The 22,261-nt window shown below is 39.8% G+C and overlaps 3 protein-coding genes across 3 annotated transcripts; all 3 read right to left on the bottom strand.

The window, feature by feature from the left end:
• Positions 1-347: 347 nt before the first annotated feature.
• LOC126604713 (ankyrin repeat-containing protein ITN1-like) lies at positions 348-8,495 on the bottom strand. Its single transcript, XM_050272010.1, has 7 exons — positions 8,256-8,495; positions 2,775-3,257; positions 2,530-2,679; positions 2,305-2,415; positions 1,866-1,913; positions 1,331-1,776; positions 348-1,249 (listed from the first exon to the last, which is right to left on the bottom strand). The coding sequence occupies exons 1-7, from the start codon at positions 8,392-8,394 to the stop codon at positions 641-643; spliced, it is 1,986 nt and encodes a 661-aa protein (XP_050127967.1). The 5' UTR covers positions 8,395-8,495; the 3' UTR covers positions 348-640.
• Positions 8,496-12,370: 3,875 nt separating this feature from the next.
• LOC126602739 (uncharacterized) lies at positions 12,371-14,737 on the bottom strand. The gene is made up of 4 exons (XM_050269625.1): positions 13,020-14,737; positions 12,803-12,933; positions 12,660-12,735; positions 12,371-12,576 (listed from the first exon to the last, which is right to left on the bottom strand). Exons 1-4 carry the CDS (start codon positions 14,392-14,394, stop codon positions 12,371-12,373), a joined length of 1,788 nt encoding a protein of 595 aa, XP_050125582.1. The 5' UTR covers positions 14,395-14,737.
• A 2,984-nt stretch (positions 14,738-17,721) lies between these two features.
• On the bottom strand, positions 17,722-22,261 carry LOC126604694 (uncharacterized). Its single transcript, XM_050271982.1, has 6 exons — positions 20,356-22,261; positions 19,303-19,736; positions 19,054-19,215; positions 18,639-18,714; positions 18,152-18,307; positions 17,722-18,060 (listed from the first exon to the last, which is right to left on the bottom strand). Exons 1-6 carry the CDS (start codon positions 22,093-22,095, stop codon positions 17,926-17,928), a joined length of 2,703 nt encoding a protein of 900 aa, XP_050127939.1. The 5' UTR covers positions 22,096-22,261; the 3' UTR covers positions 17,722-17,925.

The following is a 22,261-nucleotide window of genomic DNA, read 5'->3' as shown; positions in this document are numbered from 1 at the left end:
TCTCTCTCTCTCTCTCTCTCTCTCTCTCAGTAGAGTTTACTTCATTATTTTCGCTCACCATTTCTTCCCTCCTGAACAAAAGGTGAAAAAAGATGCGCAGAAATCGCTTTCATAAGCTTAACAAGTCGTTATAAAACACATTCTTGCGTAGAAACTAGGACTCATTTTGAGTTTTAGGATTTGAGTCAGATACAAGATTCGAGCCCTTGCATTGGAGATGCTCTTACAAAACTTATGAGAAGCCACTCTGATTCTCTGAAGCTCCAAATCGAGCGGCAGTGTTGCAGTGCTCGCTGCCGCCGCAGACGGCCTCCTCCAAGAAGATCAGAATTGGTTTGTGATTGGGAGGAGGGTGCCAATGGCTCACAAACAATGTACAATGGCCAAGGAAAATCGTTTATACAACATTTTAGCCTTTCCAAAATAAATTCCGAACAATGCCCTAAGGAGGTTTAAGTCCTGAAGCACAAATAATATGTCCCACACATAATTACACAAAGTCCTAAAGTTTTATATAGAACATCTGCAGCATGCTATAGGTTTATCTAATGCAGAATCTGCCTTTCATCACTGATCAGTACGCATAAAAACACAGCCAAAACACAAGTTCACACATCTTTTCTTCCATCTGTCCTTCGGATTACCCAAGTTTTTTAGGGCGAAAGATACTCTGTCCAAATGTGGATCGGACCATTTGGATAAACAAGGGAAGCTGCAGCAGGGCAAAAAGAGTCACCGGAAAACTTGCCAGCAAGGTGATAGGGACGGAAACCCCGTTGAATCTCTTGCTGAGCACAATCGAAAGTGTTGCACCAAATGCCACCATCGTCGCGGCTATAGCAAAGAAGAGAGTGCCCAAACCTATTATCAACCTCTTTGGTAGTGACTCTAGGAAATCTTCTTCAGCATAACGCGCAGTTAGGATTGATAGAAACATCAAAAGGGAAGTTAATGAAGAAAATAGAGCTACTGTGTCCGAAACAACAAACACCAAGAATATGGCTGACTTCTTCTGTAAGAAAATTGGAGCTCCTTCGTTGTCGTTACCTCCAGGTACGGTAAAAGCAGCAGCAAACACAACTGTGGCAACGAGAGTTGATACGAGCATGCAAGAATTTGACGTATCCTTTAGCCATTTCTCTCCGCTCTCAGCCAATAATTTGTGTTCCTTGGTGAATAATTCTCTAGCAGATTCTCCGTTTTGGTTCCGGCTCTCCTTATAATAGGGGTGAACTAGTTTCTCCACCTCCTAAATATACAGAATAAAAGAATTATTAAGAATGTGAAAATGTGTGTATACTAACAATTGAGAAATTTTCTGAGCAAACACCTTGAACCACTGCAGTTCTCTCTGCATTTGTAGAGCTGCACCGGAAATAGATGAGAGTTGCGGAAGAGGAGCCAACTTTGCTGCCAGATGCAAGATGGAACCCCCCGATTCAAGTAGTGTAGCAGCCATTAATTTACTTCGTGCAGTCTTATCATACACAGTACGAAAAAGATGTTTATGTCGAAGTTCAATAGCGAAGTTGAGTAACAAATATTGGTTGTTGAGGAGGCGAACCCATATTAGATCTGGAAAAGATTCTACGAGCATACTTATAATTTCAACTATGCCATTTACAGTGGCTATCTGCATGATATCTGAATTCAAAAGATAATTGAACCGCCAAGAAGTATGCCTCTGTGAAAGTTGTGAGCAAATACGTTTTACTAGTTCAACTGCACAGTGATGTCTAAGTTTTGCATCATGGAGTTGCGTGAAACTAGCTAGTGCTGCAAGTTAAAAATGTGAAAGATGCTGAGTGAAAAGGATACAGCATGAAGAACTGCATCAGAGAAGAAAATTACACAAGAGATCATACCTATTCGTTTAATAGCTCCAAAAAGTACTCTTCTTAACCCATGAAGAACTGCAGCAGAGAACAAAATTACACAAGAAGTGTCAAATGTTGCAGATTGATACCAGACAATTCCTTTCGGAGTTACGTAGCCGGTTTCACCTCTAATTGATCATTAAAAGTTTAAAACCATGAAGTTGATTGGCAAAACCCTTTTCTTAAGAAATACACTAAGTTTGATACTTTTACTTCAATCAACAGTACGACTAATTATATCTATTTCACTGCAACCCCCTATTTTTCCTTTCTTTTATCCTTCTAAAAGATGATACTCAAGATAGAAACTTGCTTGATATCATCAAAGGTTGCGCAACTACAGAGATAAATCTCATAATCGACATTTTCCTTTTTCGCATATGATAAAAAGCTGAGAATAATTAATACAGAATTTGCAAATCCTGACCTCCATACTGTTCTGGTGTTGGCATTGTCTGAAGGTTTTGGACACTTCCATGGCGAGCCACATAGGTTCTCACTGAGTGTGATGGTATAGAGTCCACTTCAACAGGGAGAACTGAAACCAAAATGGAAAATAATAAGCAGCCACTTAAAAATCAGTACAAAAAAAAAAAATTGAACAAGTGAATGGGAAGATGTTAAAGTCGAAAAATGGGATGAGGCTCTTAACATGAGTAAATGCAGCTTTCCCAAAATCCAAGCCTGCTGCCACTAAGGAAGTTTGATTGATTCCTTGCCAAAACATACAAAGCAGTACAATCTTCTTTATCTTTAGCAATGGCCAACTCAGGATATTTATTAAGCACATACAGTGAAATTTCTGTTGCAGAAAATTATAAATCAATCAAATTATAATGATAGGGATAGCGAAAAGGAACGACGTTGTTCCACATTGTACACAAGAGTGGTTTTTACCATGGAAACCTGAGGCAATAAGCATATTGACTAGGTTAGCAGCCCAGTGGCCAGTAAAAGGATGACCAGGCTCCTCATTTGTAGTTACCAACAAAAAGTACCACACCAACTCCTTATTCTCAGAAGCCAAGGTGGCAGCTAGGAGCAGCGGAGTTCTTCCTTCGGCATCTACACATTGTGCCAACTTTAGATTTTCTATCAACAAAGCCTTGGCAGACCTCAGGCTTCCACCTATTGCAGCATAGTGAAGTGGTGTGAATCCCATTTCATCCTGCATTCCGAGGACATCCCTAGGAACGCGTTTCACTAATTTCTCCACGAATTCGGAGTGCCCTTCGCTTGCAGCAACATGTAGTGCAGTCATTGATAAATTCGAGATCCTAGCTTTTGCAGCATGAGGATCATTGTCCAGAAACTTGCTAGCCTCTTCCCAATTTCCACTGGACGCAGCACAGTAGAGTGGCAGGTAGTAATCCAAATTCACTTTTTTCCACCATATTTGCATGAATCATGTACTGGGTTCAGTTAAAAACCCTCACCCCACAAAAAAGATGATATCTTTAAGTGCGATTAATGCAATAGAGGTAAAATCACAACATGGGTAATTAACAGCTGCACAATACAGTGATAGGGAGTGTTTATACCATATTTAGGGCCTCGTATTTAGACCTCGTATAAATACTCGAGGGACTTAAATGTAATTATGTAATAAAGGAATGGGCAAATATGTAATTAGGGGAGGAGCCCTTATTCTATAAAAGGGCCTCCTCACCCTCACAAACCCGAAGCCTCTCACCCCCTCTCAAAGCTCTCAAATTACAGAGCTCCTTCTCTCACAAATACTCTCAGAGAAATACATATTCAATGTGGACGTAGCCCAAACCTTGGGGTGAACCACGATACATCTTGTGTTATTTACATTACTTGCAGATTCACGGTCGTATTTACGTTGTACCAAGACCATCCGGTTTTGTGCATCAACATTTGGCGCCGTCTGTGGGAAACAACACAAAAAGCTATGTCGGTTCTCTCTCAATTTTTGACCTCCACCGTGAATCTGCACAACCCAAGAACCCAGAACCTCCCTCCTTGGGCTTTTCCAGAAAACCGCAGACCCCAAACTCTCTTTCTCTCTCCACCTACACGAAGCTCTCTTTCTCCACCTATATACACAATCACTGCAAAACCCAGAAAGAAAACAATTTGACAAAACCCAGAAAGAAAAACCACAACAAAATCTCCCACGTTGTTCCAGAAATGCTTCCACTTGAACACATCCCCGTTGGTTGTATTAAACGCTTCATTTTTCGCATACGGGTCTGCCGCCGCCCGTATGTGCTGCTCTACTATCAAATCCGCATCTGACACCACTGGGTAACAGATCCACGCCGCTTTGCTTCCCGGAAACTTCAGTGGCCTCCCCTCGTGCTTGCATATTGCGGCGTACACGCACAGCGTGCCAATGATGTTCATCATGCTCTAAGAGGAAAACCCGAATATCGCATCGGGTCGATGCACCGACCAAGTCAAGTTCTCCTTCTTCGCCACCTCAGCAGAGGCGACACGCGCAAAGGAGAGTGAGAAGTCCTTGGGAAGATCTTGTCCTTCGTTGGCTGTCACACGGACGTCGTCACTGCTAATCCCAATGATTGGGAACCCGCACCGCCATGGAGCGTCAAGAGCAGGTCAAACAACTCCTTCCACCCCTCATTCTCTTTCCCTCTTCACAAACCCTATCGCTATCTCCAGGCAGAACTCTTGCTCTTCCACCTCGAGACCCTCCTCTCACTGACCTGCACTGAAGTCGCCTATTCTGCTTTCCCTATCGTCAATTCTTTCTGCTCTGTCTGCAACGCTGAAAATACCACATCAGGCAAACCTACCCATCAAGCTTCTGATGCCCAACAACTTCACTAGCATCACAGAAACCGCTCTCAAAACCATCCCATCGGAATCGTCCAGCAGGACCGCGAGCAGCAGCCGACGCCATTAGAGGAGCTCGAAAAAGGTTGCGATTGCTGTGGAAGCGTTGTGGGAAGTGGTTTCCGAATTTGCAGAGGATGAGGAAAAAGAAATTGCTTTGAAATGAAAGAAAAAGCAAAATGACTGTTGCTCGCCTCTGGGGTCGCGCTTGTTCATCTTCCCCAATCGGGTTTTCCCATATGCTGCTATAAAATTACCGACCCTACTTGGATCTCAACCTTGGGTATCGGAGATCTTGTGGAAGCCCATTATTCATACCCTCCTCTCCTCCCCTGATCCCATTTTCTCCTCTCCAACTCATTCTCCCACTTCTCCAGTTTTCGCCACCAATGGAGAGGAAGATAATGACCGGCCGAGCTTGTCAATCAGTATAATGGTACCGCTGCAGGCTCGTGGGGCTTTCTGAGGCGGAGATGGAGTTCTAGCAGCAGCCCAGTGGTGAAAATTACCGGACCTACTTGGATTTCAGCCTCGGGTATGAACCAGCAGAGGAATCAGATTGTTGGTGGTAGTGGCGTCAGGAGGTTCGAAACCAACAAGCAAAATCGACAGTTGAACTCAGCGAGCAGATCAGTGGCTAAATTCAATAAGATCCGTCGTGATTCGACGGAGCCATCGTTGAGTGAATTTTTCGGTGGACGGTGAATTGCTGTATGAGAAAACAGTGAAGGATGACTCGGTGAGCGGTTTGACTTAGTGGCAGATGCTCCATGAAAAAAGATGAGACCCTAACCTTTGCAAATGACAGAATGATGGGCTTGCCACTGAGATAAGATTCCTCCTTTTTTATTTTACTTTGTCATCATTACGTGTCCCACCCATGAACAAGACTCCATTTATGTTGCCATCATTACGTGTCCGACCTCCAAGCAGTTTATGATATCTCTGATGCTTTCCCACTATGGGAGTATGAGTAAGATATTTTGCTGTCTGGTTAAGTTTTGAATGAGCAGGGTAACACCACCAACAACAAAAATGGTGAGAACGTGCTCGAGTAGGAGGACCCCATGACCAAGAAAAGCAGAAAAGCAGTGGGGGAACAAAGCAGAAAAAAAGAATAAAACCTGAGAAATTATGATTTGAATGAGCAGGATCGCAAGTGGTAAGGGACAAACGGTAAAGTGTTAAGTTTAATGATTAATTGGGTGCACATGCATGACAGAGACAGAAAGAGAGGCCCAGTACGCAGTAGGTGCAGTAAGCACCAACGATCTGTAACTGTCGAAACCTTTATTTTTGAATGATGTAATTTATTATCTTTCGGAGACATCTGTATAAACCCCATCAGAGGGTAATATGTATAAACCCCATCAGAGGGTAAAAAAAAAAAAAAAAAAAAAAAAAAAAAGGCAAAGCCCAAAATAAATGGGCTGGCATGTTGTGGAGGGCGAAGGCCCATAAGCCCAAAAAAGCTCCAACCAGGCGATCAAAAGTACGCCCAGTACTCCACAATTATTCGGCAACCCGCTGCTATTACCACCAACCAGGTGATGAAATGTACAACCCGTACTCTAATATCATTTGGCAACTAGCCATTCATGCCACCAACTAGGTGATGAGATGTACAACCCGTACTCTAATTTGGCAACTAGCCATTCATGCCACCAACTAGGTGATGAAATGTACAACCCGTACTCTCCTTCATGCCACCAACCAGGTGATCAAAAGTACGCCTAGTACTCCAAATTATACATGAACACTACTCATGTCATTCATACATAAACATTCATGAGCATCACTCATGACAATCATACATAAACATTCATGACCATCATTCATGTCAACATTCATGAGCATCACTCATGTTAACATTCATGAGCATCACTCATGACAACATCCATGAGCATGACTCATGTCAATCAACATAAACATTCATGAGCATCACTCATGTCAATCAGCTTCAAAAGCTTTATTTACAAAAGCTCCAGCTTCGAAAGCTTCATTTACAGAGCTCTAGCTTCAAAGCTTCACTTACAAATCTTAAGTGCAAGGTATACAAATACCGCCTCCGAACAACCGCCACTTCGGCCCATACATGGATTCAATTTGAAGTCTTCAGCCAACAGACTCTATTGACCGAAGACTTGGGGGACTACATTAGGTACCATATATTGGGCCTCAACTGGGCCTCATGAAAAATACTTGGGGGACTCTAGCCCATTATTTATGTATTGAGGAGCGAGCTCTTGTTTTATAAAAGGGACTCTCTCACCATCATTAGAGCAGCATCAACTCTAGCTCATTATTCATGTACTAAGAAGCAAGCCCTTATTTTATAAAAGGGACTCACTCACCATCATTAGAGAGCAACACCATCAGCTGAGCAACCGCCTCGCCACGAGCATCACTCATAACTCATTATTCATGTACTAAGGAGCAAGCCCTTATTTTATAAAAGGGACTCACTCACCATCATTAGAGAGCAACACCATCAGCTGAGCAACCGCCTCGCCACGAGCATCACTCATAACTCATTATTCATGTACTAAGGAGCAAGCCCTTATTTTATAAAAGGGACTCCCTCACCATCATTAGAGAGCATCAACTCTAGCCCATCATCTATGTATTTAGGAGTGAGCCCTTATTCTATAAAAGGGACTCCCTCACCTTCAAACGCCACAAGCCAAGCCAACCAAGGCAATATAAGCCACAAGCCGAGCAGTCTCGCAGCATGTGCTACTTCTGGTTGAGCATCATTTCAGATTGAGCACTGCCTTACATCGAACATCAGTTCAAGACAACATCTAGTTACTTCGGCCCACACATGGATTGAATTTCAAGTCTCCAGCCAAAAGACTCTCTTGACTGAAGACTTGGGGGACTACTGTTTATACCATATTTAGGGCCTCGTATTTAGACCTCGTATAAATACTCGAGGGACTTAAATGTAATTATGTAATAAAGGAATGGGCAAATATGTAATTAGGGGAGGAGCCCTTATTCTATAAAAGGGCCTCCTCACCCTCACAAACCCGAAGCCTCTCACCCCCTCTCAAAGCTCTCAAATTACAGAGCTCCTTCTCTCACAAATACTCTCAGAGAAATACATATTCAATGTGGACGTAGCCCAAACCTTGGGGTGAACCACGATACATCTTGTGTTATTTACATTACTTGCAGATTCACGGTCGTATTTACGTTGTACCAAGACCATCCGGTTTTGTGCATCAACAGGTAGCAATCCAAGTTCACTTTTTTTTTTTCCACCATATTTACATAAACCACTTACTGGGTTCAGTAAAAAAAAACCCCACCTCACAAAAGAGATTTTTGTGTGATTTGCTTATTATACATGCAGTAAAGTAAAATAAAAACATGGGTAATTAGCAAATTAGCAGTAGCACAGTACAGTGGTAGGTAGTACTAGTAATCCAAGTTCACATTTTCCCACCATAAGCATTTCTGGGTTCAGAAGATGACATCTTTAAGTATTATTGAGTGTTACACATGCAGTAAAAGTATAATCCAAAACCAAAACATAGGTAATTAGCAGCTTACCTTCTTCACCATCACTGCCATGCTGGGTAGGAGCAGACCCAGTTTGGTTTCCACCAGTTGTGAGATAATGACTAGTGGTAGTGTGATTCCCCTCGACATCAAGTGCCAATTCTGGAGTTCTACTGTTTGGGAGTGCCATTGATTCAGTGCTGTTTGTGTGTTATTTTTTTTGCTGCAAATTCTCGTCTGGTTCTGCGAGGACTCTAAATATTAGAGGAAGGATGCGTTGTTTGACTTGGTCTTCCCGTAAAGAACACGAAATGTATGTTCTTTCCCCCTCTTTCTTTCTTTTCTGTTTTACTGCTTTGTTTTATTTTTTATTTTATTTAAGAAAACTAACAAAAAGTTCAAAAAAAACTCATTAAAAGTGAAGAGTAACATGAGTGATTTGTTAAAATTTCCTATTTTTTTTTTCTTTCTGAACTCTGTCTCTTTTGGGGTTTTAATTATTCCAGATAAAACAAAATGACCAAGCGATTAAGCAAGCCTTGATTCCCATTAGAATTGTTAAAAATGGAAACCAGGTGAGTCAGAGTATATGAGACTCTGACAGTCATTAGATTATGAGATGAGACTGCAAAATCCAACATGCATGCAAGGTTGCTTCCTACTTGTTTCCTCATTATTGCCCCGAAATTTCCGCACTCACTTTTTAATAGGTTGCAAAACCTATGGCTATCTTCAACCTTGAATTAAAAGAAAATTTAGATTTTAACTCAAAAATATATTTTCTCCTTATTAAAGAATAAATTTAGGATTCTTAAAGTAATTTTTTAAAAAAAAAAATTATGTAAACTATCTTAATTTAATTTTATGAACATTTTAACCAATAAATATTGAAAAATGTCACATCTCAATCTCGACTCTGTCGTAGCACAATATTGTCTGCTTTGGGTTTACCATTCCCTCACGGTTTTGTTTCTGAGAACTCACAAGCAACTTCCCAGTGGGTAACCCATCTTGGGATTGTTCTCGCCCAAACTCGCTTAACTTTGGAGTTCCGATGGAATCCTAAACCAGTGAGTTCCCATAAGGCCTCGTGTTATAGGGAGGGGAGCATGCACATATAAGACACATCACCCTTTATGCGTTGGTTTATGTAAGATCTTACAATCCACCCCACTTAAGGGGAACCATGCGTTCTCACCAGCACATCTGCACCAAACAGCATAGTGGTTTTTGGACTTTGTGGCAAGTATGAAAGTTGTTCCTCTCATTGAGATCTACATTTATGTGAAATTTGAGAATTTTTAGAAATAGTGGAATTTTTCGACGAACCGTGGCAGCTCGTGGGCCGAGACCCCACCTGGTCTTCCTAGACTAATTTGGATGCCCCGATTTCATATTTGACATCCGTTTAGTGAAATTACAATGTTTAAATGTAGTTTCGTAGTTGACCACCTAGTTGGCCGCCACGGGGTCCTTGCATGAATTGACGTTCCGACCGTTGGATCGTTCCAAAACTTTAGGATGTTGTTCTAGAAGCTTAATGTGGATCTTTGGAAGTTACAGATCGAAAATCCGAGATATGGATCTTCCAGATCGAGTTATGTAGGGTTGTGGACCCTATCGTTGACCTTTGACCGACGGTTGACTTTTGGTCAATGGGTTTCAAACCATTCTAGAACATCCTTGGGGATGTGTTTATGTAAGTTACATGTTCTATCAATAAGAATTTTGAGACGTGATTTGATAATTGTTCTAGGCGCCGATCGTTCATGATGCCTTGATATTCGTGCTAGGGAGTTGTAGTGCTGACTCCAGGTGAGTGGGCAGTTTATTTTATACCTATACATATTTATAGTTTCCCTAAATGCGTAGCTACTTCACCTTTACGTTTATATTGCCAAGTATTCGTTATTGTGATATTAAATGTGATAAATGCTGCTATATGGTTGGGATATTACTGTTATGACATTCATACATATTTGTACATGCTCATCTTGCTGCACCGATGTTAGTACTCGCCCCAGGACCAGGGCCAATCTTTCATGTGTATGTTCACATCGCACCGTTTGCTTGCCTTGGATCCAAGTTAGGTGTCAGTCTTGTTGGGCAGATTGCATTAGGCAATCCGACTTGTATGTGACGTGTTTCTGCACGAGTCTTCACGTGATCGTAGTACTAAAGCATATTGATTACACCCAGTCCTGTTCGTGTTAGAGATTATCTGTTCGAACTCGTGTGTCAGCTTAGATGGATGAACACTTAGCTATACTTGATTATCACATGATTATATTACTGTGGCATTTGATATATCATGAATTGGCATATTTCTGGTTAGATTGTTGTTGTACGATTGTTTACATACTTACGTAGTATGTTTTAAGGAAACTATACTTGTTTTACAGCGAGGGGTTAGTATGTTCGAAAATAAAGGTTTTCCTTACAAAGGTTGTTTTGTTGACCCACTTAACTTTGTTTTTCGCCCCTCCAGGTTTAGTAGCTGGGCTTACGTGTAAACGAGGGTTTTGGAAAATCATAGGAGATGGTTATCTTCAGTGGTATAACCCTCACCCTAATTACTGTATTGTTCTTATGTTTTACCATCACGTGTGAAATGGGAGCAATCCCGCTCACTCGCACACTCTTTTGTTTATGCACTTTTAAGTTTAAATTTATTCACATTCTTTTTCCACTGCACTACACTTTATGGCTTCGTCACCCTCCGAGTGTCGGCCAGTACAACTCGATTCGGAGTCCAATTGGACTTTTCGGGTCGGGGTGTGTCAAAAAATCACTAAACTGACACAATGAAACTTGTGGAACACTATGAAAGAATATGAAACACATGAAAAAATATTGAAAAGTCACTAAAATCAAGGTATTAAATATCGGTAATATCGGAAATATCGGTAGTCCGAAAACACGGAAATATCGATGGAAATATCGGGATAATATCGATATCGATAAAAATTACATGGAAACCACGGAAATTGTAAGAAAAACTTGGAAATTTTTATTGAAACTTTGCAGGATGTTTATTTAGTCAATTATCTATTAGTTTATCATAAAAAATTGGAAGGAAATGCATTGCATGATGGATTTAACATTATCAAGTTGATTATATAGCGAGCTGACAAACATTGTGAGTGTATAAAATATGTAGTAATTAATGAAAGAAGTCTAAACACACCATAATCATTTATATATAATGAATTAGTACAATATTTTACACTTTAGTACCACATAGAGTTCCTATGAGGTTCAAATTTTTCACTATGTTCATCATCTCTATGTGTAGAGTGAGTGTATTGTGAAGAGTAGTTATCAAATGATAAATCCCCAAAATAGTTTTGCATGTAATTGTTAACATGCCACCCATATGGATCCGAGATTGGTTGAGGTTGTCCATAAGAAAAATCATTTGAAGATTGAGTCTGGGATTGTTTCCATGAGTCGCTCGATTCCATCCCAACAGGAATGGGATATGAAGGGTAGGGAAATGGTTGGTTATAAGTATAACCATAGTTACTACTTCCCACTCTAACAGAGTCCGAAGTTCTAGATAACGAGTCATCTTCATGACTTGACAAAATCCCCTTCCCTCTTTCTCTATTAGTATAGTCCTTCCCTATGGCACCAATTCCTGGTCCTACCCGCCTACTGCCATGGTCATCATCCTGTGTTGCATGCGTGAAGTTTGCCTCACCAGTGAAATGGCTCATAAATCCAGGAGGTGGTCCATAATAGTTTCCATATCCACCACCACTACCTCCAACTCCACTGTATCCTTCATCATTCCCACCTCCGGTGGTAGGTGAGTCTCCTGATCTTGTACTAGAGTTATCATTAGTATCAGCACGATGTTGTGATTGTGTAGGATTGGAAGAAGGTGGAATTCCAGTGTTTCTTGGTCTTGGGCGTAAAAGTTCGTCCAAAGAGTCAGCGCTGCTAGATCCCACCTCCTCATCTAATACTCTTTCTACATTTATCCCTTCATTACGTGCTTTCTCAGCAACTCTAGGAGCTGGGTTGCCTTCATCATCATCTAAATGAAGAGGTCTAATCCATTGATAAAGTTGGTTACCTTCTGTATCATCATCTTCACCAACAATATCAAACACATCTAGTGGGTCACCACAGTCGACATGATCTATTTCTGTTTCCTTATCTCAAATTTGAAGCTTCATGTTGTAGTAGCAATAAACTAATTTTTCCAACCTGCTATGAGCCAACCTATTTCTTTGCTTTGTGTGTATCAGTGCAAATGTGCTCCAATTTCTTTCACAAGCAGATGAGGAAGCTGTTTGTGATAATACTTTGATTGCTAACTTTCTCACAGTTGGTGCATCGGTCTCATACATGATCCACCATTCAGCTACAATGAAAAACAATGTTGATAAGCCTAATAACTCGAACAAATTCTATTATAAACTTATAGTGAAATATGTTTACACTCACTAGGAGACATTGTTGTTCGAGCAGCAATTGATGTTGGTTCTCCAAAAGTTCTTCTTGCATCTTTAAACCATGTTAGCTGAATTCAATAAATCGTGTTAGTTTAATCCAACAAAGTAATTATTATAATTTAAGTAATTGTGTACCTCATTTCCAAATTGGCCAACTGCTGGTGATGCAGGGTCTAATTTAGAGTGTACATTATGTACATCACGTATAAGGGTACCATCATCTCCAACACCGGGTCTGTATTGGTATCGAGGATTCAAATAATATGCTGTTCAAAGAAACACATACTTTAATAAGAGAAATAAAACTTATGCAACTAAAGAAATGAATTGCAAATTATGACATAATTTATACCTGCTGCATGCAAATCGTGGTATAATGTTTTATACCATCGGTCTTCAATTATCTTTATGACCCACCTTGCACCATGTTTTCTTTCCAATTCATCATTCACTACACGCATCAACTCATATACTGCCCCCATAGTAGGATACACTTCTGTGTCAACGATCCGTAAAACTTTGTAAAGAGGTTCAAACACTTGGCACACATGTTCTGATTGAGTCCAAAAAGCATGATCAAGCATTATACTTTCCACCATACGACCTGTATTTGAGCAGCTGAAATTGTGGTTGGCCCAATCGTCACTAGTGAATAGTTGCTTCAACCCTGCTTTCTTCTTAAGTAGGCTGTCTAATGCAATATAGTTGGTGGCGAATCGAGTGGTAGCTGGACGAATAATTTCTCCTTTGCAAAATTCACGCATCTTTGCCAACAACCAACCGTGATTGTAAATATAATTTGTGATCGTTCTAGCTCTTTTGACCACAGTAGCAACATTCTCTCTCTTCCCCATTACCTCAAACATGAGATCAATACAATGTGCTGCACATGATGTCCAAAACACATTATGATGCTTCATTAACTTTTTTCCAGCTTTGACAAATGCAGAACCGTTGTCGGTCACGACTTGGACAACATTATGCTCTCCCACCTCCATGATTACATCCCTCAATAATTTGTAAATATACTTGTAGTTCTTTATATGGTCTGAAGCATCAACAGACTTCGAAAAAATTGTCTTTCCCTTGGAGTATACCATGAAGTTTATGATAGACAATTTGGTCGGGCCAGTCCATCCGTCACACATGATTGTGCAACCATTAGTTTCCCACTTTGACATCAACTTGTTAACATACTCGCCAATGTCTTTATACTCTATATCCAAATATTTGTTTCTTATCTCATAGGGAGTGGGAGGTTGTACTCCAACACCGGCCTGTTGACATCCCACTACCATATTTTTGAAATGATGTGATGATGCTTTCTCAGCAGGGACATTTTCATAGATAAAGAACTTGCTAATTAGACGCCTCATTCCCTCCTTCACATTACCTCCAGTGAAATAACTCCAAACACTCTTTTGACGTGCTTTGGATGACTTATATAAACTTGGGGCTATTGGTGGTGTTGGTTGTGATTCTCTAAGACTGCCTCCCCGTCTCAGTTGTGCACCACCACTTGTCCCGGAACCTTGTGGTCTATTAGGAATTTTATGAAGGTGTTCTCTTTCCCATGCTGACTGTTTGGAGGCACGTAATGCTTGTTTCAAACTGCGTCGTTCTTCAGGTCCCATGTCATCATCACATTCGTCCTCATCGTCATCATCATCACTGTCAACCGCTTGGCCAATGACTTCTCCTCGTAGCCCAGCTCGAATATTTTCCATTCCATGTGTTATCTTTTCCTTCTGCTGTTTTTTATTTTTTAATAATGTGCTGATGAATGCCTACACTTCTGGGGGGACATTATCGCATCGTTGGACATTTTTTGCTGGATCTAATCCACTAAGATTGTACTTAAGTCGTGTCACTCCGTCACTCTTCATTACCCGACCACAATATTTGCAAATTGTGCCATGTTTGTTTCCGTCTATTGGGTCTCCATGTTCCCAAGCTGGATCACGTTTAGTAACTCCACTGGACATCTTAAACGTACCTATATTTATTTTTCATGAAAATTAGACAATTATTTTTTGATAAAATAAGAGAACCTAAATAATAAAGTTATTCTACAGAAGAATTAAATACGAAGTAAAGAAAATGATTGTAAAAATTTAAGTAGTTATACAAATAATATGGAATAATAAAACCTAATATTAATGAATAATAATCCAATTTGATAAAAAAATAATCCTAATATAAAACATGGTGCTGAATAATAATCCAATTTGATAATAATCCAATTTAATGAATAATCCAATTTAATAAATAATCCAATTTGATAATAATCCAATGTAATGAATAATCCAATTTGATAATGAAACCCAATATTAATGAATAATAATCCAATTTGATAATTAAAAAAAACCTAATATTAATGAATAATAATCCAATTTGATAAAAAAATAATCCTAATATAAAACATGGTGATGAATAATAATCCAATTTGATAATAATCCAATTTAATGAATAATCCAATTTGATAATAATCCAATTTAATGAATAATCCAATTTAATGAATAATCCAATTTGATAATAATCCAATTTAATGAATAATCCAATTTAATGAAGAATAATCCAATTTGATAATAAAACCCAATATTAATGAATAATAATCCAATTTGATAATAAAAAAAAACCTAATATTAATGAATAATAATCCAATTTGATAAAAAAACCTAAAATAACATTAAACATATTAAAATTATCCTAGGGAATAATTATACAACATTACTTAATTACTTAAAAAAATTAACATGTAATTGTTAACATTACTTAATTACTTACAAAAATTAACATGCAAGTATTAATTACTTAAAAAAATTAACATACGAGTCCACACAATTTTATTTGTTGTTGTATAAATTACAATAATATAAATTTAAGTTTGTAAACTTACCTTAAATATGGAACCGTTTGTGTTCAAGCTTTGGAATGGATCTCGAATGGCTTTGAAAATGGTAAGGGAAATAAAATAATAAATAACATTAAACATATTAAAATTATCCTAGAGAATAATTATACAACATTACTTAATTACTTAAAAAAATTAACATGTAATTGTTAACATTACTTAATTACGTACAAAAATTAATATGCAAGTGTTAATTACTTTAAAAAATTAACATACGAGTCCACACAAATTTATTTGTTGTTGTATAAATTACAATAATATAAATTTACGTTTGTAAACTTACCTTAAATATGGAACCGTTTGTGTTCAAGCTTTGGAATGGATCTCGAATGGCTTTGAAAATGGTAAGGGAAATAAAATAATAAATAACATTAAACATATTAAAATTATCCTAGGGAATAATTATACAACATTACTTAATTACTTAAAAAAATTAACATGTAATTGTTAACATTACTTAATTACTTACAAAAATTAACATGCAAGTATTAATTACTTAAAAAAATTAACATACGAGTCCACACAAATTTATTTGTTGTTGTATAAATTACAATAATATAAATTTAAGTTTGTAAACTTACCTTAAATATGGAACCGGTTGTGTTCAAGCTTTGGAATGGATCTGGAATGGCTTTGAAAATGGTAAGGGAAATAAAATGAAACGAAAATGCTCTGAATGCCTCTGATAGTGATACTCCACCTCTTATATGGTGAAAGAATATAATAGACAATGGCACACTGTTCTGCATGTGAAAGAATATCACGGACTCACAGTGGCACACGGACACGGTTTCATTATAAAAGCAGTATTATTTGATGTCCATGGTCTGAAACTGCAAAAAGTTATTGACATTGTGAAATCAGTCAGGCATCTCAGATGAGATGACCCAACCACACACACACACCGACATGACACCACACACGCACACAACCCACGCATACTCACCTCACTCACACGCATACAGTCTCTCTCTCAGACTCTCGAACCTTCTCTCTTCTCTTCTCCGACTCTGATCTCCCTTCTCCCCCTTCTCCATTCTTCCACGGGCCACAACAACAAACACAGATCTCCCACGTCTTTCGATCCTTCTCCAACACACACACACACGCACAGAGACCCAAGGTCTCTCGATCCTTCTCCCACTCCCACACACACGCACAGAGACCCACATCGGCATATCGGCTTCTGCTTCTCCCTCGTCGCCGCCGTCGTCTCTCTCCTTTCTATCTGCACCGAGGGTCCGAGACCCATATACACACACGCACACCCATCATCATCAACAACCTCATCTTTCTCCCTCTCATTCTCGTCTCTGCAACTCGGCGAACTCTGGCGAGGCCGTGCGTGTCGACTCACTTTCCGAACACATCTGACAGTTTAACGGCAAACTTCATATATAAAAACGTTCATCTCGTCTTCTATTTCATTTTCATACCTAGATTGGAGTCTAGGGTCCTGTTTTACAGTCGACCGGAGCTTCTACAGCTCCGGCGTTCTTCTCTGAGCGTCATGGTCCGATATTATCGATAATTTCGATAATATCGCGATATTATCCCGAAAACCATTTGGATATTGAAAAAAAAAATCAGTTCCCCTAAAAACCGATAATATCGGCGATATATCGCCGATATTATCGGCATTTCGGACCATGACTAAAATGACACCATGAAACTCGTTAGATCTCATTTGATCATATTAAATCTCAACCGTTGGATTTAGTGAATTTATAAATATAAAACAAAAATAAAGTTACATATATATGATGGACCAACTCACTAACTCGGGGAATTTTAGGCTAAATTTGTCTCAAAAATGAGTTTTTGGTTAAAACTCATATTAAGCCCAAAGGTTGGAGCAAATTGAGGTAGGTTTAAAACCTAAAATTTGAGTTTTATTCTAAGGGTTAGAATATGTCTAAGAGAGAAATGTGTGAAAATAAAAAGAACTCAAAAATCATTTTTGCTTTTTAAGAAGAATATAATCACTTTTTTCAACGTTCTTTTTAACATTTTATTCACTTTTTTTTTTACATTTTATTCACATTTTACTAATTTTTCTACACGGCTAACGTTTACCATGCTCATATAATACTTTTATGAAATGACACTTTGGGTTGTTGAAAATTGAAAATACCAGATATCTCCGAAAGAGCAGGGAAGAAGGCATTCGACTTGACTGGTATGAAATGCCCACCAAAATATCCATATTTCCACTTCCTCGTCTATCAAAGTCAAGTTTGATTACAAATGACTCATAAATATGTCGAACATCTAATGGCCAATTTCACTTAGCTCCGGTTGCTCAGAAAGTCGTTGTGACAATGACCCGAACAGGGGACTAAATTCAATAGACGGCGGAATAACGCAATGGACCTTCGTGAGGATTGGGGACCTTGAGATGTTCCAGTATTGGAGAAAATTTCAAGCCAATGATTCTCACCTCTGGATTTGAGTGTCCATCCAGAAAAGTATCTGTGATCTGCAACCAGCACCATTCAACATTATTTATCATGCTACAGATTGTCAAGACACGATACAAAATTAGACCACCGATCACAGTTTGTACGTACCTGGGTGCATCCAACAAGTTTTAGTATTCTCAGTGATAGGCAGCTGTCCACGATTAAACCCAGGGCCTCATCTGTAATATTCCGGCACCATGATAGATCTAGGGTATGCAACATCCTTGACCGTTTGGCAAGTGATACGGCTGTGTTGTGGCCGACCTGAAATGAACCCAATCCATATTATAATGTAGGAGCAACTAGTTATGGCTATGTAGACCAGGGTCTCACTCAACATCAAGCCTACTGCTCAAACAAGTGGCGAGCAGATTATCACAGTCAAACCCCAACTTTGGTTCATGCAATTTAGCATGCATATACATTATCGAAAGTGTGAGTGCGAGTGAGTTTGGGTGCACACACAAATTCATTGGGAATGTTTCTATTCCTGTTCTTATACAAGATGTGAGTGTGTGTGTGTGTGAGTGAGAGAGAGAGAGAGAGAGAGAGAGAGAGAGAGAGAGAGAGAGAGAGAGAGAGAGCAAAGTTTTACCATCTGGATATGATTTACTGAAAGTTCCTGTAAGCATTCTCCAGAAGTTTCCAGGAATGCAGCAATGGCTTCATCACTGTTACACAGGGAATAGATTGTTCTGTAAGTTTATCACTCAGAGGAATGCCTATAGTGTGAGCACCAAAATGAAACTAAAATCACATCAGCAAATAATAATATAAATATAGCAGGTTCTATTATCGATTCAATAGGGATCGACAATCCAACCCAGAAAATTCATCAAAGGTCAGCGCACATGGAACTACTCCATTTATTCTCATACCATATTAATTAGTCATATGCATTCTGTCTAAACAGAAGTACTAGCATTGCAATAATCTAGCAAAAACAAGCTAATAATCATATCTACTCTGATGGAAAAGAGTAAAACTAAACCTATTCATTAGGAAATCACCTGAATGGATTCCGACGAAAATTTAATGTTTGAATTGCTCGGCAACCATTTGCAAGATATCCTAAAGTTGAATCAGTCAATTTGTTCAAGTTAGCAAGGTCAAGTACACATAATCCCGAACAGGTTTCAGCTATCACTTTCACAGAAGAATCTGTTAATTTTCTGCACGAAATTAAAGCAACCCCGCGTAAGTAGAAAAACAACATAGAATTCAATGCAAAAGTTGCACACTGTGTTAGAAAGACTTACACACAATCGGTCAGAACAAGCTCCTTCAAACTGTGACCACAAGCTGTAATAAATTCTCTAATAAAACTGTCATAAACATTTTCAAAGCCTGCTAGCGAAAAAACCTCCAAACGCTCAAGCTTCTTGAGTGCTGGTAGCATAAGCATAGCATCAATGCCCTGGCAATCATTTAGATAAAGTTCCTTCAGAACTGATCCCAATGAATCAGCTAAAGTGCTAATACTCGAGTAAGTGAGAAGAGAGCACTGGCTGAGGTTTAGAGATCTTAGTGCCGGGGCAGAAGATATAAGTTCACCAAGCCCAATATCCGAAAGACGGCACGCACCACTTAGGGATAAAGTGACTAGGTTAGGCAAGCAATTTGATGACCGAGCTAAAGTAGAATGCAATATATAATCTGGCATACAGCGCCCACACTGATCAAGTTGTAGCACCTGATTTCACCAGAGAGAAAAAATTTCAGATTACTAGACAAGAAGCTGGAAGTCTACACTCAATGAACAATGAACTTTCATATTACTGATAAAACAACAGAAAAGGCTTCCAGTGAGCCATTAATCCTTTTTTAAATGCAGGTTGCTAAGCTACGTTTATCAGGATAGCGCAGGAAACATGAAAAAATATGTTTGCTCAGAAGCATCAATACCATACAAAGTAGACTTTCAGCACCAATAATTTCCCACCACATCCTTGTTGTAACAAAATCGACACTGAAAGCTCTAACACAGGAATTATGATCAGTCCATCCTTCTTTACATTCAGATATGAATTCTCTCTCTCTCACCGCTCCCAGTTAACAGGAGTGTCAGTACTATAAGAAGCAGAATCTAACTATTCAGGATAAAAGCTCAGTTCAGTTAAATGAGTATCACAATACAATAAGAGCATACTCATCTACTACCTATGAACCATAATTGCATTCATACATAGCAAGCTTGTCCGTTGACTCAGAAACTAAGTATTTCAAGTTCACCTGACACATCACACGTGCACCGGATACAAATAAACATTATACATGCAAAACAGAAGCTCAACCAAAATAAGAGAACATACTGTTAAATTGGTGGTGTCGCACTGCTGAAAAGAGTCTTTAAACTGCTCCTCTGTCATCCATGAGCAATCCCGTAACCGAACCTCTGTTGGAGATCCCTGAACAAAAAGTTCGAATAAATGACTGTTCATTTTTCGAGAATCACAAAGCATCTGACTTAGCCGGTGCCTCAAAGCATCTGCCACGTGGTCAAGTGAAACAATTGCATCAGCATTCTTAGCGAGAACCAACAAACACAGATCTTGCAGTGAGGGGACCAAAATCTTTGGGAGGGGACGATCTGGAAACTTCTTAGGAACCCAATTCACTGATGATTGTTTGGTCTTGTTAGAGGGCACTTGCACATCTTTTTCTGCTCGATCCTTAATAATTTTCATGGCCGTAGAGAAGGGACCAGGCCAATCTTCGATATCCTGTGCCACTTCAGCATCAGGAGGCAAATGATTCACCTGTTCCTCTTCAGCAGAAAAGTATGCAAATCGAGCTGCATTTCGCCTAGCTATTTCGCGAAACCGCTCCATGTATACGTTTCCATCTGATACATTCTCTCTTGTATTAGTGTTACTGTTATTTACCTGTCCTTGATCGTGCAATGCAACATTTTCTTCCATATGAATCTGAGACGAAAATACATTGTCCACTGCTACATTATCTCCTATATGAATAGGAACCGTAAACACATTGTCAACTGAACTAAAAACTTCTGATTTCACACCCAATTCAACTTCATCGTTACCACTCGATAAAACCGCTTCTCCAACCAATTTCCCTTTTCCTTTTTCTTTGCTGCTGTATCTCCTTCTGCCCTTTTCTGTACCATTCTCACTGGGAGTCGGGTCGCCTTTGAAATCTTCGATCACATCACTCAACTTCATCTTCCCTTTTGGATTACTACTCTTCAATACGTTCTCACTTGCCCTCTCCGCGTCCGAGTCCGAATCCGAATCCAACTCCACCACATCGACACCATTGACTACAGAACCACTCTCCCCCAACTTTCTCTTCGCTCTCTCTCCTCTTCCAACTTCATCTTCCCTCGTCACGGTACCATGCTCATCAGCAACTAAATCAATCACCAAAGCTCCATTACTACCACCATCCACACCCCGTTTCGTCACTTTCTTCCCTGACCGCAGACTCAAAAACGGCGTACACGCTCCATCCTCCCCTTCACATTCGGAAGCCGGAAAATTAATATCGATCTCCAACTTCCTTTTCTTCTCACCGCAATCCCTCAAAATCCCTAAATCATAACTCAGCCCTAATTCTACCAAACCCCTCTTACCCTCTTCAATTTCTACCTTCTCCTGTCCTCCAGAAACCAATTTCAACTCCTCAGTCCCTTCCTCAACTCCCGAAACCATAATCCTCTTCCCAAACAGATTAAAACCCACCTCTCCATTCGAATCACGATCGTCACCTTCTTCCCCGCCGCCCCCTCTGGCCACCATCTCGGCAGAACCCGGAGACTTGGAAGCGAGACGTATACTCCGCCGCCGCATCACTCCTCCCGAGACAGGGACCGAACCGGAGCCCAACCCGAGAGATCCTTTTTGGGGATTGGGGCCAAAATTAGGGTTAGGGTTTCGGGGTTGGTAGGAGAAGGAGGTCGAAGTGGTAGGTGGAGGAGTGGGGGACTCGTGGGTCTGGGCTGGCGTGGGGGGCTCTAATTTGAGCCGAGTCTTGGACTTAGGCGGCGTCGTTTTGGGGGAGGCAATGTCGCAGGACCTAAGAACCGTCATTTGATCGGATTTAATCGATGGAGAGAAATGCCGCGAAATGACGGGATACGGAAGTGGAAGGTGGGCGGAGAGAATCGGAGAAATTGGAAGTGACACTCCTCTTAATTAGGGTTTTCGTAAAGAGAGAAGCTTTCTCCGTACGCTTAATTTGGGGCCGGTTCGATTT

This window comes from Malus sylvestris, chromosome 15 (genome assembly GCF_916048215.2).
Source record: "Malus sylvestris chromosome 15, drMalSylv7.2, whole genome shotgun sequence".
Lineage (NCBI taxonomy): Eukaryota > Viridiplantae > Streptophyta > Magnoliopsida > Rosales > Rosaceae > Malus > Malus sylvestris.
This window is presented reverse-complemented; position numbering and strand designations above follow the sequence as displayed.

Coding starts and splice junctions, on each gene's coding strand:
- LOC126604713 (XM_050272010.1), bottom strand. CDS start 8,394: ATGGCACTCCCAAACAGTAGAACTCCAGAATTGGCACTTGATGTCGAG. Junction 2,416..2,529: donor GGAAAGCTGCATTTACTCAT/GTTAAGAGCCTC, acceptor TTTTGGTTTCAG/TTCTCCCTGTTGAAGTGGAC. Junction 1,250..1,330: donor GAGAACTGCAGTGGTTCAAG/GTGTTTGCTCAG, acceptor CTGTATATTTAG/GAGGTGGAGAAACTAGTTCA.
- LOC126602739 (XM_050269625.1), bottom strand. CDS start 14,394: ATGGAAAATATTCGAGCTGGGCTACGAGGAGAAGTCATTGGCCAAGCG. Junction 12,934..13,019: donor CCACGATTTGCATGCAGCAG/GTATAAATTATG, acceptor TTCTTTGAACAG/CATATTATTTGAATCCTCGA. Junction 12,577..12,659: donor TCGAACAACAATGTCTCCTA/GTGAGTGTAAAC, acceptor TTTTCATTGTAG/CTGAATGGTGGATCATGTAT.
- LOC126604694 (XM_050271982.1), bottom strand. CDS start 22,095: ATGACGGTTCTTAGGTCCTGCGACATTGCCTCCCCCAAAACGACGCCG. Junction 18,715..19,053: donor TTTCGTCGGAATCCATTCAG/GTGATTTCCTAA, acceptor CCTGTGTAACAG/TGATGAAGCCATTGCTGCAT. Junction 18,308..18,638: donor CAGTAAATCATATCCAGATG/GTAAAACTTTGC, acceptor GGTTCATTTCAG/GTCGGCCACAACACAGCCGT.